General features: G+C 37.2%; 1 protein-coding gene across 1 annotated transcript; it reads right to left on the bottom strand.

Moving 5' to 3' along the window:
• Nucleotides 1–9,544: 9,544 nt before the first annotated feature.
• Nucleotides 9,545–21,829, bottom strand: prrc1 (proline-rich coiled-coil 1). Its single transcript, XM_083567533.1, has 9 exons — nt 21,700–21,829; nt 17,705–17,817; nt 14,943–15,338; nt 14,533–14,678; nt 14,016–14,118; nt 13,387–13,550; nt 13,074–13,177; nt 12,171–12,273; nt 9,545–11,589 (listed from the first exon to the last, which is right to left on the bottom strand). The coding sequence occupies exons 2-9, from the start codon at nt 17,799–17,801 to the stop codon at nt 11,380–11,382; spliced, it is 1,323 nt and encodes a 440-aa protein (XP_083423659.1). The 5' UTR covers nt 17,802–17,817; nt 21,700–21,829; the 3' UTR covers nt 9,545–11,379.
• Between the last annotated feature and the right edge of the window lie 1,780 nt (nt 21,830–23,609).

The raw sequence follows: 23,609 nt of genomic DNA, 5'->3' as shown, positions 1-23,609 counted from the left end.
ATTTGAGGTTTACAAAACACAGCGTCGCATCCTGGGCCTGAAGATCACCCTGGATCTGGAGAGCTACATCCAGAAATGCTTCTAAAATGTAATTTCTCTTTTTTAATTGAGGAAAATTTATAGCATTTATTTTATATTACATTTTATTGTGGGATTTATTTATGTAAATGTGTCCTCTTCCTTCCTTCAAAATAAAACCAAACAAAACACGTGTTGTTGTTGAAGCCTAGCCTGTGAGTCATGCTTTGCATAATCTCTTTAGCTCAACACAACAACTGTGTTAACAACATGTTAACATTCAGTTCAGTCCAGAATGTTATTAATGCAGCAAGACCCCACTGAGAACAGTGCATTGTTTTGCAGCCTACTCACATATACATGTATGTATGTATGTATGTATGTATGTATGTATGTATGTATGTATGTATGTATGTATGTATGTATGTATGTATGTATGTATGTATGTATGTATGAGACAAGCTCTTGGCTCTTGTACACTTCAGCAAAGAGCAAAGAAAAATATACAAAATAAAAACAAACAACATTTCAAATTTCAACAGAAATACTTGCCATCTAAAAATGTTAGTGCTTGGTACACTGTCAAATCACACTATGGTTAAATTTCTGAAATTATCTAACATTAATATAATGATACACACTATATGCCCAAAAGCTGGTAAACACATGACCAACACATCCATATGTGCTATAGTAGTATCCTTTTTCAGATTTAGTTTACCAATACAATTAAAATAAGCTCCACTCTTTTGAAGAAGCTTTCCACTACATTTTAAGGCCTGGTTATAGGTATTTATGCTCAATTCAGTCATAAGCACTAGTGAGGTCAGGCGCTGAACTTGAATGAAAAGGTCTTGTGTGCAGTCAATTGTTCCAAATTATGTCAAAAATGACCAGTGTGATTGAGCTTTAAAATGCATTGAACTGGACACTTAAGTTCTTATACAAAATCTCGATTTGGGCACTGGGGCACTCTCATTCTGGAACAGGTTTGAACCTCTTTATTTAAGTCAAATACTTTATGCTACAGGAAAATATAGGACTCCAATATTTGGACTACTATATTGCAACCCTGCACCTTGGACTTGCACTGCCTCACTTAACATTATTATTTGCACTGCCCCACTTTACATACCCTTCACAAACTGTTTAGTTTAGTTTAACCATGATACTTGGCAATAACGATGATTCTGATTCTCATCCATTTAGAATCCAAAAAAATAAATAAATAAACAGTATAACACATTGGCATTAAATTGAATCATAGAGGGGTCCAGATTTCAATGCTGGGTTTATGTAGTGGGCTCAAAACTGTCAGGATTTAATGATCAACAAGACAGACAGGATACAGAATAAAGTGCGAAAATAAAAACCTTACGTACTTTAACCGTACATTCTGCTCTAACGCACATTTGCCTGAATGAAATGCTTGGCATCGTTTCTTGGCTGTCTGTCAATGTTTGTGCTGGGGCAACTTCTCAGGATAGAGGAAAGGGGTGCATCATTAAGTTGACTCCTGCTTTCGTTCAGTTTTATAATTGAGAAAAGATGCTCACACAGATATGTGCTTCCAAACATGCAGAGTATTCGTAGGTGGAAACAGGGCATCGTTTCAGGGATAAAGCGTAGAAACTGTACAGCCCCCATAAAGTCAAAGTTATAATAGAAATATATTATTACATCATTGACTGCATATAATGTATTGGTGGGCCAAAAAGTGGCTTGGGGGCCTTGAGTTTGACATGTCTTACCCAACATTGTGCTTACAGCTATAAACCTCAATCCACATAGGGTTTTGGAGTTATCTTTGATGGCTACACGAATATCAGCAAGTCATATCAGCATCTTCAAGGCATCCTTTCGTGTTAAAAAGGTGTAGGGATGGATTTAGTTGAGGCATTTAGTTTCATAAACGCTTAGTCTTCCTGACATGCCCAGATAAGAGCAACTTATCTCCGGGTAAGTGATCATGCTTAAAGGCTTAGGAGTTGAGCTGAGGGATGTGTGATGGGTCATTTTCTGTCTGCATTTTGTCACTGGAATCTCATTCTTATTCCTATTCATTAAAATTCAATAAGAAAACCGCATCAAGCATAGGATCCATAATTGTACATGTGGTCTGAACCTTAAACTGAATTTGTCACATAAGCATTATATGACAACACAACAAAAAAAATATCAGTGGGTTGTCTGTATAGTTTAAGTGTTTGAGGGAACCACTGCTTGAGGACACTGCAGAGCTGTGTGTGTTTATGTGTGTGTGTGCAAGCAGCTCAGCTCTTGAGCTTGTTTCCATGGCAATGTTAAGCACAGGTCCACTATGCAGAACTAATGGTCAATGATCCTGCTCTAAAGTAAAATCTTAATATTGCATCAATATCCACACAGATTCACCTATAATGTTAAATTTTATCAGTTTGGACAGATTTTCATGTTTAGTGTTAAACAAAAAGGGAAAATTCGGGTCATGAAAGTTAACATTTAGTGGCATAATGTGTGCAATCCCTCTAGCAGAGATAGTGGATTGTGGTACTGTGTTACATTAAGACAGTTGTAAAATAGCAAAAATCAATATAATACAGCATTTTTTGTGACTGGCCAATGTTGAACTGTTGAACTTTACACCTGAACATCTGTACACCTTTAATATGAATAAGTTAGTGCACTCCATACATTTATGCACAGACATGCCAAGAACTTCAGCTAACCTTCATATCAAACATCAGAATTGGAGGAAATTATGTTTTGACTGATTTAAATATTTTAGAAACTACCGACATGACAATAAAATATGCGGTCAGTCATTCTAAAGCTGAAAGATGTCTAACCTTGTCTGATTTCCTTGTATGATGAATTGACAGTGTGAAGACTTCAAAATAAAGACTTTAGTTTACATTTTGCTAGAAATGTACTCAGAATTGAAAATCTTCTGTAAAAGAAAAGCTATAAAATGTACAATTTATATCACGTTTATTCAATATCTACAGAAACAAAACATCTTAAAAATGTTTTAAAAAAATACAAAAACATTTATTTAACTGTTATTTAGGTTGTAGAATTGCTTAAATATGACAGTAGCTATTGACTAGCTATCATATTTTTTAGCTATATATATTATATTTATTAGCTTTCTCTCTTTCTCTCTTTCTCTCTCTCTTCAGAGTGTACATCAATTGTACTTTGAAATGTTCACATGAAATAAACACAAATATATTAAAGATATATAAATTCTACTTCTCAAATTGGCACCAGCACTATTCCTGTGTGGCAAGAACTGTTTATCTGTGAACAGGACATGAAAGGAAATGGGATGTCAGAGCAAAATATCTATATTTGAAATTTCAGAACTAGTTTTCAGTTTGACCTTCACTGAGCTGAGTGAAAAGATGCTAAAAGTGCTTTGTTCCCTCAGAGACCCAAAGTCTCACCTGGAGCTTGGACTTTTCTTTGAATCAGTCAATACACACAGCTTACACTTCAGGGATTTCAGTGACAGACAGGTGAATATGATTCAAAGTCCACAAATATTGCCCCTAAGGTCTCATTTACTGCAGTAGAGAAGATATGTATTTGGAAACTGTGGGCAAAAGTAAACTTGGTTACAATCAGGTGAGAAAAAGCCATGCTCTAAAAAAGACTTATTGTATTTTAGGAAAATTGATACTTCGTTAGCCTTTAATATGCATGCTAGCGGATTACAATGCTAGCGAATTACCATGCTAGGGTCCAGACACATGGAAACTTTGTGGGTATGTAGTGGCGGAAGATTAAATAAAATTGCCAGATCTTTCTTCTGCACAATTAATGTTAGTGCTGTTGGTGCAATCCTCCAATATCAGAACCAATCTATTATGGGATGTGTGGGCTTGAGTTTAGCAGTCTAATGTTAGTATGCATGTAAGTAATATTTACATGCATACCCTTTATCCAGAGCGACTTATTATAATCTTGTTTTATGTATTTATTATAATACAAATGCCTATTTATATACTGAACAACTTGAGGCTAAAGGGACAAGGGCCCTGCAATGGCAGATTGGTGATGCTGGGATTTAAACTTACAACCTTTTGATCAGAAAACTAAGATCTTGCCCACTGTGAAAAGTTTTGGGAACAGAAGTTGTTCTGGTTAGGAGAAATTGGCATACATCATTAACAGATATGTGCAGATATGCAGTGGAGAAGATGTTACATTTATTCAAGTATCTTCAGTATGTACTATATTCTAGTCATGGCTATGATCAGGTCTATTCACCTACTGGCATGTTTTTAGAGAGTAAGTCAATTTATGGCATTTGGCAGACATCCTTATCCAGAGTGACTTACAATTAATCTTATTTATACAACTGACCAGCTATGGGGTTAAGGACCTTGCTCCTGGGGTGGCAGCTTGGTGTCGCTGGGATTTGAACTCACAACCTTCAGATCCAAAGTACAATGCCTTAACCAGTAAGCTACCACCTCCCCTGTTAAACCAGATAACATGGAGGAAACAAACCAGAGGTCAGGAATAAATTCTGAAGCTGAAGCTGTGAGGCAGCATTGCTATGTCTGACAATGTTATATTCATTGATTTTTCTATGGACCTGATATGCTGCAGTTTGCCCATGGAATCGACAGCATTTTTCTCTCATGCCTGCTTATCCTAGAATTCTCTTTAGCACCTAATTTAATGCTTGCTTTCATTACTTTACAACTTCCGTTTTTATATTATGCACCAAGGTGAGCAAACTTAAGCAACACTGATAATTCATGGTGTATCTGAACTACATTATTTTACGATTCAGAAACTTTGGATGCAAAGTCCATGATGCTAAGCAAATTCTTTAACTTTATTTAAAGACAAAATTGCCTGTCCAGTTTGATGTATTGAAAGGCTGAGGTCATGAACTCGTTTTGTGTTTGGCCTCAATTTCTGTGAATCCCACATGTGACAGAAGAATAGAAATAGTACGTAAATGAACATGGATCTAAGGAAGAAAGTGACCTGGTGTGATGCATTACATTTTCTTTTACCTCATGTGGCTGACCTTCGACTTAACCTGTGGAAGAAATGGCACCACTATGCACTATGGAAAGAAATCTGGTGGAGGCAATGCAATGCTTTGAGCAATGTTCTATTGGGAAAACTTGGGTCCAGGTATTTATGTGGATGTTACTTTGACACTTACACATACTTCAACACTGCTGCAATAGTTCAGAAATAGTTTGAGAAACATGACAAAGGGTTCAGTGTGTCTGCACATTGTCCAGATATCATTCCAATTGAGCATCTGTGGTATTTGCCAAAGAAACAAGTCTCATTTATGAAGTTTCAACACCCCAACTTACAGGATCTGCTCCTAAAGCCTTGGTGCCAGATACTACAGCACACCTTCAGAGGTTATGTGGAGTCCATGCCTCGAGTGGTTGAAGCTGTTTTGGAGCTACCAGGGGGACCTACACAATATTAGGCAGGTGCTTTTAATGTTATGCCTGATCGGTTTACATCAAGGGATCATTCACCCAACTTGACACATCTATTATAGTTTAAATTTGTCAGGAATTTTAATCAGCTGCTTGAAGCATTTTTGCATAAATGTCACCTCAAGATTTCTAAAAATATTACAGATGGAATAGAGGAAACTATTTCGAAATGTGAGAGGGAAAAAGTAGAGGTTTCTCCAGGGGAAAGGAAGTGATTAAAAGTCAAAATATACAAGTGTGTATTTTTATATACCCTTCATTTTTTTTTACCACATCTTCATAAGGCACAAATTCCTTAATGTCCAAAGGCTTTCTGGACATCTGTGAATCTTTTCTGACATTAGTTTTAAAGATGCTGTAGCTACTTCTCTCCATGTTTCTCTGCATCTGTGTATCGTTCTATTGCATCAGATCAGATCTACGAGTTGCCTTAAGTTGTGTGCAAATGCTTTAATGCTCTGTCCTTCAACTGTTTTCTTTGATATTGCTAAACGTGGACAGGTGGACAAAGGACAAGACTTCCATTTGCTTTGGTGCATGATTCATGACTCGCTTTATTTTATTCAGCTGCTTGGCAGGATGTTTGACCACATGTATTATATGATGCTTGGCATTAAATTGAACTTGTAAAAGGGCTCGGCTTAATAGAGACAAGACAGGACCTGCAGAACAGCCCCAAATAAAACTGTATCAAGTCTTGAACATTAAATATTTAAAAGGAAATCAATTAAAAAAAAGGGCTGAGTTAGCCAAAGTGAAGATCGTTCAGCTTTCCTGAGCAGCTAACTTTCTAAAATCCTCCTCGACGGATTTATGGATAGGCATAAATAATTGTATGGATTTTACCAAAGGTTTTAAAGGCTTCGGCCATTGCAAATCCCTTATTAAAAAGAAAATGCAGCCGTTCTCATTCTGGATTCATCATTTGTTCCACAGTGGATCAGGGTGAACACTGAGAAGAAACACTACTGTAAGAAAGGAGTCATTTTATAGGAAGTGCAGATCTGATAATAGATTAAAATGTAATAAAGAAAGACATCGCTGAAAACTACTCATAAAATTCCTTGCAGCAAATTGAAACCAATGGACATGTGGTTTTGTTGGGCTACTTGGGCTTTAGGCTGCTACAACTTCCAGCACTGACAGTCTGTCACAGTTTTAGTGTTTTATTGCAGTGCCAATGTCTGTATCAGTATCTGTATCTGAATTTACAAAATGGGCGTGGCCTTAACCTGGGAACCCTTTTACTTTTCTTTTTTTTTTTTTTTTTTTCTAAAATTCTTTATGAAATCAATTATGATTCAGGGAACACTGGGAAACTGTGAGGAAATCTTGCCAAAAATGTCAATAAGGTGTGTGAATACTGGCTCAGACAGTCTGATAGTTCCTCAACCTCAGCTACATCATCCATTCCTGGAATTAAATACACTATGAAGTCTTGGGATATGATATTTTTCCAGCCATATGCGGTTCTTTCCCAAACTGTTATCGCAAAGCTGAAGGCAAACAACTGTATCAGATGTCTTTGGATGCAGTAGCATGACACTTTTTTCTATTCATTTGAACAAGGAGACCCAAACCTGTTCCAGCATGACAATGTCTCTGTGCACAAAACACATGAAGATGTGCTTTTCAGGGGTTAGAGTGGAAGATAACACTAACTGCACCCCAGGCCTCCTCAGCTCACCTTCATCAGTACCTGACTGCACGGCTTCAGGAGAAAAAACTTTCACCGTTGTTAATTTTTAAACGGACAACGATGCCAAAAGAAAAACTCTGGAGAGAAATTGTTGTGAAAGGAAGGAGGAAGACAGTGAACAATGACTTTCTTGGTCGGCTACTGTTTAGATACAAGCTATTGTAACGCGTTGAGTCTGAGTGAAGGGAGAGCTCGCTAACTCCAGTTGCAACAGAAATCATATAAGCACAGACAGGTTTCCAAAACTCGTGCTTTTTTATTTTTCTTGGCAACAGCGTTACGGGTTAGTCAAAGAAACTTAGAAATGAGCATCAGAAAATAATAAGGACATATTCCTCGGTCTTGCACACATGCAGTAAAGGCGACAGGCTGTTCCCAAAATGCCGCTCTGCTTCTTTTAAAGGAGCCACAACATTTCACCCGTTACACCGTGTAACAGACACTGTCTTTCGTTAAAGCCTGTGTAAAGTTTATTAGTAGCATATATATAGCATTGTGCTGCTGCCGCATGATTGGATAATTAAATGTGCAGATGTACATGAGATGGACTGTGAGTTTATACAAACAGGATTCATTTTATAATTGTTCTCAACAAGAGATCAATAGCATCTCAATGAGCTATACGAGCTATTCAGATGAGCTAGAGCAATTCTTTTTTGCTTGCTATCTCCCTGCAATATTTTCTAATCAATTTAGTTAGTTCCATTTCCCCAAAGTAGGCTATTAAATAATAAAAAATAAGCATAAATGAATGAATGCTGTAAATGCATTTTAGTCTGATTGTCTTTTGAGCTTTATATCTAATTGCCTGCTCACACACGCATGAAATTAAAAATCCTGCTTGGGAAGAGTCCAGTGGGATCCCAGTCCCAATACACACCTCTATTTTGAAAAGGATTCCCTGGTGAGCTTTAAAAAAAAATAATAATAATAATAAAATAATGTAGTGTATTCCAAATATTGGAAGAGTGTTTGGTTACATCACTATGCCTTTAAGATGTTTTTGGATAAAAAAAATAAAAAATAAATCAAACAAATAAATTTAAAGATCAACCCAAAACTGTTTCTACTGTCTGGAACTAACCAAACACCTGGGGGGTGCCATTATTTACAGGTATAAAGCGAAGTAATGTGACCTTTTGCATTTCAGTGTTGGAATGACTCCCAACTACATAAAAACATCTGCAAAAGGGAACAAAAAGAATAAATCCTCTGCTGGAGTGTCCCAGTTAAAACATTGACCTAAATCGGGAAAACGTTTTGAGGTGTGAACTAAACATCATTCATTATCTCATTACCCACAAGGCTTTAAGCATAGCAGGAACTCTGATTAGAAATGCCACTCACGTAATGACTCCAAGTGATTTGGTTTTTCTAAAACAGATCATCGGAGCAATTCGCAGTTCATATAGCGAAGCTATTCTAGCGCTACAATTTATAAAAAACAGCTTTGCAATTTCGGGTTTTTATTGCACTGCAGACCATTTTAGGCACAGCCTGCAAAGTAGCTGAAAGATGTTCTGCGCCAGAAGACATTATACAGGTAAAAAGAAAATGCAATGCTGAAAACACGGGAAATTAAAGGCTTTTAATAGACTTTTTAGCTGTCTTATAAAAACAATGATTATAATAAAAGTACTAAAAATTATTGAAAGCACCGAAACCTCTCTTAGTTGCAGGCAGAAGCAGGCATGAAAGAGTAGAACATTTTTCAACTCAATCCAATCATCAGGCCTGGTTCTTCCTGACTTTTACAGCTCACTGGAGATTGCGCTTTAAATGTGAAGTGGGTTTAAAAGGGTATGGAACTGGAAATGTGACAGATATTCACCCTCTTGAACATATTTTATAGCATTTCAATATGGAAATATAATTGACATCGGTGGGGTTATAGGCCATGACTCTATACAATTTAACCAATTATATTAAGATTAACAGCTTAGACAAGAGAAGCTGTGCAGAGGGAAACAAAACTTCAATGAATGTTAAAGATTTTTTTCTATATTGTTATGGCTGATAAAACACCACTATTGGCAAAATGCAAATGAATACATGTACATAAGACTGAATTTAACTCATGAATTAAAGCAAAAGTATGAAAAATATGACCGAAAACAACTATTAGAAAACAGATTAAGGCCTTAATATAGGCCAAGCTTGTGTTTTTCTTTCAGGGACTTGATATTTAATGCTTTCATGGCCATAGCCTTATAGAAATACAGTAAATCTGACCGTTGATAATTGTTTCTGCACATTGGTGACACATTGCAAAGTAAATATAATTCATAGATGATGCTGACCTGATGCATGTCTTTGCTTCATTGCTAAAAGGAAATCCAATAAAGTAACCACATAAGACACGTTTACTGAAAACACCTTTACTGTTTTGCAGACAGAAGGCATTGTTAGGAAGTACAATTAATGGAGGTCAAAAAGACAAGTATCCAAAGGTGTTTTAGGAAAAAGAAAAGACATGGCATTATGGTAAAGGCAGTATCTGTTCTTCCAATTCATTCCATGCTCAGCTCTAATGATCTTATCACACACTTACAGTGATTTTGGCCTTGATAAAGAGCAGTACACAACTACACATTAAAAAAAAACCCAAAAACAAACACCTTTTAAAAAACTTTTTAGAGGTCATTCACAGAGTTTGTTTTCCCCACAGGTTTCTGTATCACTCTTAATGCTTTTTGACTATTTTCACTGGAATCTGAAATTTGAACAATATAATGACCCTTCAAACAATACAACAAAAAATAAAATCAAAAATCAAAAATCTTTACATTTGTTTCTGTTTGAAATTTGAAACCACAGGCTTTTTTTTCTATAAAACATGAATATCAATGTTAATGATGCCAAAACATTAAACAATGGGATCATGCATTTCAAGAAAAGTGTAATTAATCTTTTTTTTTTAAAAGACAGACTTTAAAACGCATTTCCAAGCACACAGTTTGCACAAATGTTACAATATCCTCCCTTCAGGTTAGAATTAATTTTATTCTATAAAAGAATATTTCAAAATGATTTAAGCATTTCCAAAAACGTAATGAACAAATCTGAACCAGAAGCAGAAAAGAGTCAACATTTTTTGGAAAAGTGAAATGTATTTTTCATTAAAAGCACTTGTGCTGAAGCGGTGTTCATGTCCTTTGGTTAAAAAATAAAAATAAAAATCAATATGTACTCTATATACACTGCACAGTTTTGTGCATTAAAATGGGCTAAATACAATCCTGAGTTCAATCGATTAATTAAAAAAAAAAAATGGACGGACTGTATGGTGACGATTCGGTACAAACTTCTACAAAATGTAAAGATAATCGATGTTTCGTAACAGTAGCCAGTACTCGTATTTGAATAAATACAAATTTTAGCAAAATGCAAAACAATGCATGTAGATAGCACTGGATTGGCTCCTGAATTAAAGCAAAGTATGAAAAATATCGACTGGAAACAACTCTTAGAAAACAGATCCAAGGCTTGATATAGTCCAAGCCCTTGTTTTTCTTGCTGGGAAATTAAATTTGTATGCCTTTACTGGCATCGGCTTACAGAAATTAATCAGACAGATGATAATTGAAGCCAATAATAATGAATAATGATTGTATAAAATAAATGATAAATGACAGAATAATCCATTAACAATGTTGGATAGCCTGCACTAACACAATCTACAGTCTACTGTAGACCCCAGAATCACTCCCCCCCAGTCCTTGTTCGATTAGTAGTTCACGAATATTTCAAAGAAAGAATCAGCAAAACTGCTGTAATCCCAAATTGAATACTTTCTCAGGCATTGAGAAACTGGTACCAGTATCTGGTATTTAACCTCCTGATTTAAAACTATTTTCTTTAAGGCTTAATGCCTCAGTATTGGTCTCACTAAGTTCCTTTGTTCCTATCTATAATTATATAGAAGCTCAGAGAGAACTGCATACGATGCAGGCCAGGGTCTAATAAAATGTAGCACGTAGAGAATTCTTAATCCGCTATTGTAACATTGATAACCTTGTTTTTATACATGTGCATTATTATTTATAAAAATAGGAAAAACAGGGGCCCTTTTCAGAATTCCCGCACAACCTTATCGAATGCAATGACTCATTTTCAACTGAGACTCCCAGAAGAGTGCCATGTTTTTCTGAAAGCCAATGGCTGTGTTCTGAGAGCAAAGTGGCCGTTTAGATGCTCTTATGCCATCCTGGGGCCCAGCTGCAGTTTGTATGTGCCAGCCAAAGCTTTCGCAGCGCTGTAGATCATCTGCCTCCTGGACATGCCTGTGAAGGCCTGGTGCCAGTCCGTGCGGCTAATATTGGGCATGTTCCTCTCTAGCACCTCGCCTACGGTCACGAGCAGGCCAGACCAGCGGAGACTGTAATCAGGAGGGGTGAGAGACTGAGCCTGTAGAAGAGCAGTACACAAGGTGAGAAGAGCACATTAACACTACAGAGATACCCACAATAAAATGGAGCAATGGAGCTGCCACGGAGGAGAAAAAGAGGAAGACCAAAAAAGGAGGTTTATGGATGTGGTGAAAGAAAACATGCAGGTAATTGGTTTGGAAAGAGGCAGATGTAGAGGACAGAGTAGTATGGAGACGGATGAGCGGCTATGGTGACACCTAACGGGTGCAGCCGAAATAGGAATTAGAAGATTCTGTTTAGTCTATTAACATTCACCAACACTCCCCTGGAGGGGATTTGGGGCTTGCCGTGATTGAGAGTTGTTTTAATTGCTGCATCAGTGGACAGAATGACAGGTGGATTTACAATCAGGATGCGTGACACAAAGTTACACGGCACATCAAATGAACGATACAATTCCAATTACTAAGGCTTGGCTAAGGCTGTCAGGAACACAGCTGGAGGGCAACATCACTAACCCTCCATATTTACATCTACATGTTTATAGTGCATCAGAGAGTTTCGAGGCCGCGTGTGTTGCAGACAAAGGACGCAGGCTGCATAAGTAATGCTGTGTACCTGCTGTACATGTTCCAGAGATACAGGAGTGGTCTGTGTGAAAGTTTCGATGTGGATGCCATTGCCAGGGTCGTCCAGAATTAGACAGCCAATGTCGAACCACCTAGAGAAGAGAAGAGAAGGACGGTTATATAACAGTCAAAGGACTAAGAAAATAAGGCATATAAAACAGAAACCAGTATCAGAACATTGTGGATAAAGATGATGGGTTTGTTGACTAACTTTAATTAAATACTAGCCCCTTAAAAAATGTGGGATTCAATATTACACCATTACACAGCAGCAATACCTGGGCATTGAGAACCGGTAAGTGTCCCAGGAGTTCTCTGATTTAAGCAAGTCAACCTTGCCAAATTGGTACATGCTCAATAAAAGTGTGGCCAGCATCTGAAGTATGATGATAGAGAGAGGCCAGATCAGAGCGGTGCATCTTGGCCTTGCTTACTGCATCTCTCTCTATTTATTTATTTATTTATTTTTATAAATGCCACCCACAGACTTGTTCTGCACGTTAGTATTCTCCATACACATCAGAACGACAGCAGGCACTCTCAATACAACTTCCTACTGCTCTCCCCACATTCTTGGACCTGATTCAAGAGGCATCATTTTAACCAAAGCTTTGAGACAGGCTATTTTTTTAAATAATTGCAGACTTGACACCTTTGAATTTATAAACGTCTTCGTAACCAGCGTCAGTGATAAATACAATTTCGGCAAGGTTGACAGCTAATTTGGCTTATAAATTGTCACCTTGAGACTGTTTCACGCAGGACGGCCGGACAAAAATTACAATGTATGCTGCAATGTCACTGGGAGGTCCAAAGTCACTCTAAAGGACAGATGTAGAGAACAAAGACAAAAAAGTCGACTGTGTGAAAAGGATGGGTGCTTTCTGCTCACTTGTCTGGAAAGAGCTCTGCTATAAAGTTCTCCACTGAGACCACAGGCTGTTTCTCGTGGATTACGGCGGTACGCCGAAGACTGTTGATGCGCTCCTGAGCCCCCTGCAGAGTTGAAGAAAAACACATTTATGAGACAAAAATAAATAGATGTGAACAGCTTCAAAAAGTGATGGCTAAAATGATAATACAATAAACATTGATCTAGATATTTAATTAAGACCGTTTCTTGCTAGATTGTGTTCTAGTTCGATTGTCCTGCTAAGAAAATGCTAAAATTCTGAGATGATACCAAATAAACTTAAGCATCTCACCTTGACTCCTGCTGCGTAGCCCACTGGCTGAGGAGCAATGTTAGATTGGCATGCCTCCCCAGTCACCATAGCCATTCCAAACACCTCCTGGAAGGCATCCCGCACTGCTCCTACCTTCACTTCCTTATCAGAGGTCACCACAATGTCCACATCACCTCCTGATTCTGTCACATGAATCACATCCAATAAATGTTGCGTTACTTAATAGGGGTCGAACAATTTTATCTGCACCAATAATTGATTGAACTATCTGCAAAAGTCCATACAGATAGGTTTTCTGGGTTGCTTTGTACAGTATGAGAGCGGCCTCTAGAGGCGAATTTGGATGCAGCTGTTTTTTATTGTTTGGAGTAATAATTTTTGTTACAGTTTAAATGCATGTCTTATTTTCCTCAATATGTATTAATATAATTAATATATTCATTTCATTTTGCATTTTCATAATTCAGTACTGTTTTTTTTTATTTTTGTAAAAACTTCAGTGCTATTTTACATGGAGTTTTTTTTTTTTGGTTTTCCTCAGTATCTATTTAAAAGCTAGATTAATCGGGTTGTCGGCAAGTACAATCCAACCTAGCTATCGGTAAAATCCATTATCAGTCGACCTCTATAACTGAGCTTGTACGTACTAATGTATGGAGCCATCCCTGGGTCTAATGTGGTGATCATAGACTCGACAGAGTGCTTAGTTTTGTCCAGGACCGTCTTCACCATAGGGTTACCAGCTACACCCTAAAACAGAGAGATACAGATGAGATAGAGATATTCCTAACCTAGAAAGCTGTAAACAGCATCATACAGCAATATGCAAACTGATTAAGCCTATGAAAATGAGTCTGCCTAAGGCATTGATGGTGTTGCTGTCTCAAATCCATTCAACCAGAAAATGGTTAAGCGCACACTGGAAAATAAAGGACTGGAGTGTTGATACGATTGAAAAAAATAAAATTCACAATTTTTCCACAGTAACACTTCTTTTTGTACATACTACAATTAATGTATACTAATATATAGTCATAGAATAGCAGGAGTCCAGTGTCAAAGCCCTTCATAGGCTTAACAACTCTAAAAACAAAGATCACGTGAACATCCACTGAAAGACGGTTTTTTTTAATGTATGTTTTAAAGCAGGTTTTGTTTGTTTACCTTGATAAAGCCCCAAATTCCACCTCCAGACATGTTCTCTTGTGTAACTCTGGGATCGTCATGATCTTCTGGGAAAGTAATCGGAGACACAACGTCTAAACCAACGGACATCACTGGCTGTTGCATCATTGGGTTTGTAACCACACCTAAAGACAGGTCAACAACAGAAAGAGAAACATTACTTTAATACAAAGCCCCTTCATAGAGACGCTTATATCCCACTAACTCGGATCACAAAATATAATTCAACCTCTTAATATTTGTTTACTAAAATCAAATCTCTGTGAGGGGTTTCAGTTTTCTGTGTGTGCATATAGTGTGACTTTTTTCATACCAGACTCTTATTATAGCAGTCTGATTGTGTAACAATCACTTCTGCACTCTGTAATACACTAATGCAACGCCCCTACCTGGCATGGGTGGCGCACTGGAGAAGCTGGGCATCAGTGGAGTCTGTGGAGCACGGCCGGCATGTCCGCGCGTGATATCGTATCCTGCATGAGCAGTGAAACCGGTGGTGGGTGGCCCCATTGGTGGAGCAGACAGCACCGGGCCTGGAGGAGGCGGAGCTGTAGGGGAGGTATATGGACTGCTGAAGGTCATACCCACACCCAGAGAAGGTGCGGGGACTGGAGATGCTGTGGAAAGTGGCTTCATGGGGTTAAGAGAGAATGGAGGAGGAGGGGTGGACTGAATGGGTGGTAGGGTGGAGGTCACTGCAGTTGGGGGTGCTGGTGTGGAGAAGCCTCCTGGGGCAAAGCTGGAGATGCCTATGGTGCTGGGAAGGGTCAGTGGGCCTGAAAGACCTGAAGAGAGTACAAAACATTTTAAGTAATACAGAATATAAAAATCTGATTTCGGTAAATGTTCACATCATATATATGTTTTAGATTTACTAAGCCTAGGAGTGGGTAGGGCCTAAGACCACTACTAAAATATATTTGCCAAAGTTGCGACCTATGTTTGGTTAAAAAAAACATAGACAAGTTGAATTTGAAAGAAAGAAAAAAGATTCTGGTTCTTTCAGCTTAGTGCTTTTGCCCACAGGTACATTCCAGAAGGCATATTGTATAAAATGGAACTTTTTGAAAAAAACACGCACTGATAATTTTTCCGTTGTACAGTATGAGAGGCCTCTAGAGATAATGAACCATGCCGTTTATTTGAATTGTTTCTTTTTTATTCATTTTGTAACTGTTTTGATTTAGTTACATTATTATTATTATATATGGAGTGTGTTTTTTTTTTCCTTCAGTATCCATTTTTAAAACTATCGGGTGATTAATCGGTTATCAGCATGTACGTTCCAACCCTACTATCGGTAGTGATATTAGACCGAACTTGAATTTTCTGTAGACTCATTTATTTTATTTCTGTTCGTCTGCACCTCTTCCTCTGGCATTTAACAAACAGTTTATATTTACAGAATTTGCCAGATGGCCTTACTCAGATCGGCTTTTATCTCATTTATACAGCTGATCAGTTGATGGTTAAAGGGCTCTGCTCAAAGGCCCAACACTGGCAGCCTGGTATTGTTGGGATTTAAATTCACGACCTACCAATAAAAACTCAATCATCTTGACCACAAGCTATCTCTACAACAGTTATTATTAACAGTTTCATTATCAACAGTTGATAATGAAACATCAAACAATAATTAAATAAAAACAGAACTAATACATTTGTGAAGACCCTCATTTTTTACACATGGGTGTGAATCACAGTGGAAGTGAATCTCAAAGCTGTGACTGACACCAGCTGAGAATATTTTTGCCCAGAGTCGGAACTACTCTGGAGAAGTCGTGCAGCTATAAAGGTCTCCTCAAAGTTAGTTAACTAATTCATTTTCTGTAGGAGCCTAGCATACTTAGTGTGATCTGCTGCTCTCCAGGACTCCTGCAGGGCTGGACATCCATTAATCACTCTCAGATAACAGCGTTCCTCAGGAATACATCAGCGTTAACGTTTATAGCAGCTAACGAGTCTATCTAAAGCAAAGCGGGCCATCTAATAAGTAACTCAAAAACATTTTAATCACAGACCGCCATGCTGGCTAGCTACTGTTATGGTATATTTTTACAGGGTTTTTAAAAAGGACAGTGAGGATATATAAATGAGAATCAGGACTTCAGACTGAATGGGATTCCCAATTTTTTTTAATTAGGGGCTGCACACTTACAATGAATACCCACCATTAACTTGCTCATACACTTTTGGCCAAAAGTTTGTGGACACAGTGCAGTTTACCTCGAATGAACGTCTTCACCTGATTCACCTGACCATAATGCTCACGGCCTATTTCCACCCTATGGGCTGTTCAGATCGGGACATCAGGTGTTCAATCTGTGCAACTGCATTAGATGTATAATGAATGGAGCATCGATTTCCACTCTCCACATTTCTGCATCATTACACCCTAATATTATGACTGCACCATATATAATAGCATATAGGTAAAAAATTACGCTATGGCCAGGGTTGCCAGATCAAAGCAGACCAAACGACAAGCGAATTTGAAACAAGTGGTTTCCCACCCCGAATCCTCCAGATTGTGTTATTAGACATTTAATAATGTCCCCACATTTGATAACGTCCTATGATAATGAAAAAAATAAATGCTGGGAAGTATAAAAATAGCCGTTATTTTGGAAATTAATGTAGCCTTCAACGTTGCCCACAAACAGCTTTAAGCAACACTCAAGATGCCCAATTATTCCTGGTTCCTGGGTGGACAAAACATGCATACACCATCATCAGCTGTGCTTTGCTGGTCCTCCAACCTTTGTTCCACAGAATAAAAAAATATCTATGTAGTTTAAACTTTATATTTTAGCATGTGAGCAACTTTTGTACTAAAACAAATACAGAACATGGCTTAATTTTAATCAAAAGAGTATTTAACGGGTATTTCATATGGACATTGGTGGTGACAACAGTAACTCCTGAAGCTCTTCATTCCTTGGCAATCAAAGATGCTGCCCTTATATGTGATTATTGTACAACCAGCAGATCTTCCTGCTGCTGCATCAGCACAAACCATCAATGATGAAATATAAATCCAGCTATTTTATTTGAATTTCTATTTTATTTATTTTTTTAACGGAAAAGAAACTTAATATAGTTATAAAATCATGTCTCATTTTACTTCATGTGATAAAGGCTGTTATCATACCTATTGTCAGAGGAGGCGGACTGATGGCGACAGCAGCAGTAAGGGGTGGTGGAGGAGTGCTGGGTGGCGTGGTTTCTATTCCACTCTCTTCCATCATCTTCTTTTAATCTTGCCTGAGGGGGGAAAAAAAAGGAACCACAGGTTTCGATTACAAATTTGCACACCCACACCGTCACTATGGATCGTACGAGCAGACAGGAGATCCAGGTTTTTGCTCCACAGGATCAGTTCATCTAGTGAATATAATTGAAGTCCATGTTTTTATAACAGTGAGGCATTTGAGTACTGAGTGCTACCGTTACTTGGCAATCATTATAGATTTTTACATACAAGCTTTTTCTGAACATGTGCCAGATTCTGCTTGTGCAAGCTGCCATTGGGTATTTTTCCACAGAAAGTAGAAAGGTGATGTGAATTCAGACTGAGTGGATAGTCATTTTGCAACTCTTGCATGCTTCCTGAAAAAGGGCACAGCTACTTAATACAGCACATATTACCTAACAGCACGGATTAAATGCTGTAGCTAGTGAACACTGATAGGTTATCTTGGGTGTTAATTACCTGATTAATTCCAAGGCAGTAACATGAAACGTAAAGGATCTGATCGACTGCACTTCCTTAGCAGTGTACGACCGCAATATTTCTTTAGTCTATAATAATTCTTGGAAATTATCAGTTATGGTACATGTATTCGTACCAAACAGTTTCAGAACAGGGCTTTCAGTTCGGTGACTTTGAATCGGAAGTTCACAAGTTCAAATCCCACCACCACCAAGCTGCCACTGGTGGGCCCTTGAGCAAGGCCCCTAAGACTCACCCTGCTCAGTTGTAAGTCGCTCTAGATAAGAACGTCTGCCAAATGCCATAAATGTAAATCCTTTTGACGAGCTGGAAAATGTTTAAAATCCCTCAGGCACGTATTAAGTGGTGGACCACAAGTTTCTTAAAAAATATTATTAAACTTCAAAACACAATGCTAGGGCTTTAAAAAAAATAAAATAAATAAATAAAATAAAAATAAAAATAAATTAAAATAGAATAAAAAAAAATTTTAAATGTAAAAAATTGTAGATTTGTAGCGCATCGTAAAACTCAAATTTTGTTTCGCTGCCACTTTCAAATAGGGTCTAACAAAAGTAAACTACTTAATTTAATTTTTCCATTTATTACATTTTATTTAATACATTTAAATGTGTCAATTTAGTCAATATATTAAATATATTATAATACTGTTATACATTATTTAACCAAGCGGGCATTTTATTTAAAATTGTTGTAAATATGTAAACTACTGATGTTTAAAGATTTTATAATAATATAATGCCTTAATAAAAAAAAAATAATAATAAAAAATAAAAAAAAATAAAAACACAACAAGCAATTTTATGGTTTGCACTTTAACTGTAATGAAATGGAACCGAACCATGAATTAAAAACCGATGTACATATGAACAGTGAATTTTGTGTACCGTTACACCCCCAGTACATATCCACTGAAAAAGGCAGCCGGCCGGAATACAGTACTGCTGCCTAAATACGCTAATGTGGACTTCTCTCGTGAACTGATGTGTTAAATAATAGCTGCTGACTATTTTTTTCTCGATGGTGTGCATTTATTAAGCACAATGTTTTCTGACCTCCAGTCAACCACTTGAAAAGTCAATTGAATTATTATGCAATGCATAAAGTGATAAACATATTGCAGTCAAATATCAATTACTTGCTTCCAGTGTGGTAAAATTCTGCCTGCCACTTTTCAAATATATATTTGGGGAATATACTGTATGACTTGTGCTTGTTTAAGAGAATTTAACGCCGCTTAGTTAAAATCTACAGTTAAAAAAAAATAAAGAGGTCACACAGGATTTTAACTCATCTAATAAAGAAATATAATTTCTTAAAGACATTATAATGAATATGCTTCGAAAGATGCGGTAAATATTCTTGCTTTGGTGAGCAAAAGAATTTAGCAAAACTAGTACAGACTCAAGTGTGAAAAATCAAAAATCAAAAAACCAAAAATCCAAAAGTCGTGTGTTAAATGTTTTACGCTTGGGTCCGTACCAGTTTTCTTAAATTCGTGAGAGATGCAGAAAAGGGTAACAGACCCTAAACTAGGCCAATGTAGGCGATAAGCACATGGAGAATGACAGTAAATAAAAATAAATAAAACTTGTCATTTCAATCAGATACAAAATGCATATCAACCAATATCTTCATTTCCAGATTTCCAGATTCATTTCCAGATTTCTTAGCAAAACCAAAGTACATTTCATTTTGTTTATTTAGTATATAAGACAAGATTTCTCTAGTTATTCATTTACTAGGTATCTTTGTGTGACACTGAAATGGCAGCAGCCATAAAATCAGTGTTTACATATAGAGTATTTATTATTATATGGACAAATCCATCTGCAAAAACACAAATCTCCACAATACTATGGATGATGCAGTGTCACTGTGTTTAATGTCTCACTGTCTCATGCTGTTCTTGTTGTTATTGTGCACTTTGTCATGCCCCAGTTATTTTTGTGTTACTTTTTGTTCATTTATGTTGTTTTGTGTTGCATTTTGGTCCTAGAGGAACGTCGTTTCGTTTCACTCTATACAGTAATCTATATGGTTGTAATGGCGCTAAAAGCTGACTTGACTTCTAACTGACTTGATTTTGAGTTCGAGTTGCGGCAGGCAGGCGATACACATCCGAGATCTCCAAAAATTGTAATTATGAATTGTACGTGGATGTGAATTGTACACCATCAGATCTATAAGCTGTTGTAGATTTCTTAGTGGGTGAAGTGCAATTGATGAGCACGACATGCTTCATTGTGTGATTGTCACAATCAATCAATCGACACTATCTTGGGTTATGTGTTTTGACTTGTGTTTTCTGTCTGCACTGTTTTTCGTCTGCACTGTTTGCACTTTATGGAGCTTTGTGTTGTGTTGTAGCTCTATGTTGTTGTTTAGTGTAGCACCAGGGTTCTGGAGGAACGTTGTCTCGTTTTTACTGTGTACTGTTTACCACCGTGTATAGAGGAAATAACAATAAAAGCCACTTGACTTGACGCAAGCAATCAATCTGCATAAGCTTGTAGTTGGGAAACTGTTATTGCTGTAGAGACTTTTAGTTAGTTTTAGTGAGGTACAATTCATGAGCATGACATGCACAAACCCTGATATATAACCTACATACTCAAACATGTTGGATTAGGCAGATGCCTTGGTGTTGCCCTGCTATGGACCTGACATACGCTACAAGTTTGTAAGATGCTCCTTCATTGTGTTATCATCTCAACCAATTAAGCAAATCACATGCACCTACCCTGGAAAATCACCTACACACTCATGAAAGTGTTTTACTTCCAATGCTAATAGTCAGGAATAGTCAGGGCAGATGCATTTCTGTAGCCAAGCAATAGATCTGGCAAGTGAAGGAGCACCTGCTTTGACTTTTTTTTTTTATGAGTTCACTTTCCCCTACACATCAGTGAGTCAGTCACTGGCTACTGTTTGTTTATGATGTAATTATGGTCGTGCTGCCACGTATTCAGTAACTCTCAGGGGATAATAATGCAGCTTAAATAAAGGCATGCCCACTCTGCTGAGGGTTTCTCCTCATTCTCACAGGCTGAGTCTCAAATACCTCTATGATCACTATACAGAGGGGTCACGTGCAGCCTGAGATAAGGCTTTTAATACAACCTACATAGTGAACTACGGGTCTAACAAGAGAGCCGATTGGAACACAGCCACACCAGGCTTTTATGCTTAAAGAATAGCATTTGTTTAGACCATTTAAATTTGTTTTTTGTTATGCGTGATGTTAATTTGTTTAGAAAGCTAGCTGTTTAAATCAAAGGCATGACCAGAGACACTGCTTAGCCTGTTAGCTGAGTTACTCAAAAAAGCCAGCAAGCTAACAAGATTACATTTCCTTCAATTCAAACTTAAGGGTAGATGATCTCACTTCCTAAAACACGCCATGCTCTTACCCGACACTTTAGTCTTCTTCAGGCAATATGTCCAAGGAAAGGCGAAATTGCATCCAATCAACTCCAGAGACAAACTCGATTAAACGACGTCCAAAATGGCCGCGTCGACTATGACGTCAGAAATTGCCACGTCTGTAGTTGGAGTAGGCGGGGCTTCAAGGGCAGCCGCGCGATCTGATTGGATGTGTCCGTGTTGCTTACTAGGGAAAATTAAAAGCAATAATTGACATTCAGAAATCAAATAAAGAGACAAAAAACGTATAAAGTGTCAGAAAATCAAGTAAAGAGACAAAAATCATATAAAAAAGCCAAATAGAAATCAAACGCAAAGCAAAAAAAAAAAAAAAAAACAATCAAACAAAAATGTCATAAAAAGTTTGATTGTTTTTTGAAAAAAAAGAGCCAACAAGAAAAATCATATGAAGTGGCAAAAAGCAACAAACAAAAAATAATTTGAAGAGCCTAGAAGTAAATCATATGACGAGCCAAAAAAAAAATGTAATCCCCAAACAACAAAAACAGAAAAACATGTGTGAAGAGCCAAAAACCTCAAACAAACAAAAATAATTTGAGCAGGCAAAAATAACCAGGTTAAAAAAATGTAAATAAAGGGCCAAAAAAAAAAAAAAAAAAACATACAAAGAGCTCCTAGTCGGAAAATTGTTCCTGTTGTTGTGCGTGATGTACAGTTCAGGAGCAGGACATGCATCAGGGTGTAATTGTGTTAATCAATTAATAAATCAATCAACTGATAATAAATACAAATAAATAAATCACAGCCTGAACACACTTTTGCAAAAAATGGCAAAACAGACATTGTTATTTCCCACTTGCCTTTGCTTAATTATGAACTTTTTATCGCTATAACTAATCATCTATTAACAGTAATAAACTTGTTGCACACAGAGATATACATACAGAGAACAAATACAATCCATTCACAGAAAAGATCATCAAAAGACAGAAAGAAAGAAAGTAAGAAAAGAATAAGAGAACGAAAGAAAGAAAGAAAGAAAGAAAGAAAGAAAGAAAGAAAGAAAGAAAGAAAGAAAGAAAGAAAGAAAGAAAGAAAGAAAGTATAATAGCAACACACTACTACTGCACTTTTTGCTTAAATAAACAGCACTGCTTTGTGGTTTACTATCTGAAAGGCTGTTCCAGTAGTGGCAGGCCAGCAACCAGTTCCTAAAGGTCAGCAAGACAAAAGAACTGTTTGTGGACTTGCAGAGGGAACAGCGGAGGGCATACACAGCTCTAAGAATCATTAGGACCTCACTGGCCAAAGTGAGTAGCTTCGTATGCCTTGTACACATCAGTGTAGGAGTTCACATCATCATAATGAATGGACATTCGGTGCCACCCAGATGAGGATGTTTTTCCTTCTGAGTCTAGACCTTCTCAAGGGTACTTTCTCATACCTTCTCAGGGAGTTTTTCCGTGCCACTGTTGCTACTGTCTTACTAATTAGGGATAATAAGCTGCTTTGGGACAATGTCCATTGTTAAAAGCACTATACAAATAAACACAAAAGATAGAACAGCATTTCTTCAGTACCAGGGTGCTCCATAAAATGATACAAATCTACAGGAGACTACACAGAGCTACACATGTCTAACATAATGTGCACATGTGGACAAGATACAGTATAATACTTGTGCCCAACTAGTGGACTAGTGTGGATTAAATGACATATTTTACAGTTTATGATGTAACAATATGATATACAAATGCTGTAACTATTACATTAAAACTATAACCATGACATAAAATGACATGATGGATTTACTGTAATAAACACAGTGTTAGTAGCTTTTACTTTTTAATACAAAAAGTGACAAAGCATTTTTAGCATCCTCAGGATAGGGAAGATCCATATCCTTCTTTCATATCCTGAATAAGATCTGTATCTC

This window comes from Silurus aristotelis, assembly GCF_946808225.1.
Source record: "Silurus aristotelis genome assembly, chromosome: 18".
NCBI lineage: Eukaryota > Metazoa > Chordata > Actinopteri > Siluriformes > Siluridae > Silurus > Silurus aristotelis.
Note: the sequence above shows the minus strand (reverse complement) of the source record. Positions and strands in the feature narration are given on the sequence as shown.

What these genes read in the sequence shown, in the direction of transcription:
- prrc1 (XM_083567533.1), bottom strand. Translation starts at nt 17,801, where the DNA reads ATGATGGAAGAGAGTGGAATAGAAACCACGCCACCCAGCACTCCTCCA. An exon ending in GAATTTGGGGCTTTATCAAG is followed by an intron (nt 14,119 to 14,532) that starts GTAAACAAACAA and finishes TCTCTGTTTTAG; the next exon opens with GGTGTAGCTGGTAACCCTAT. An exon ending in AGGGATGGCTCCATACATTA is followed by an intron (nt 13,551 to 14,015) that starts GTACGTACAAGC and finishes TTCATGTGACAG; the next exon opens with AATCAGGAGGTGATGTGGAC.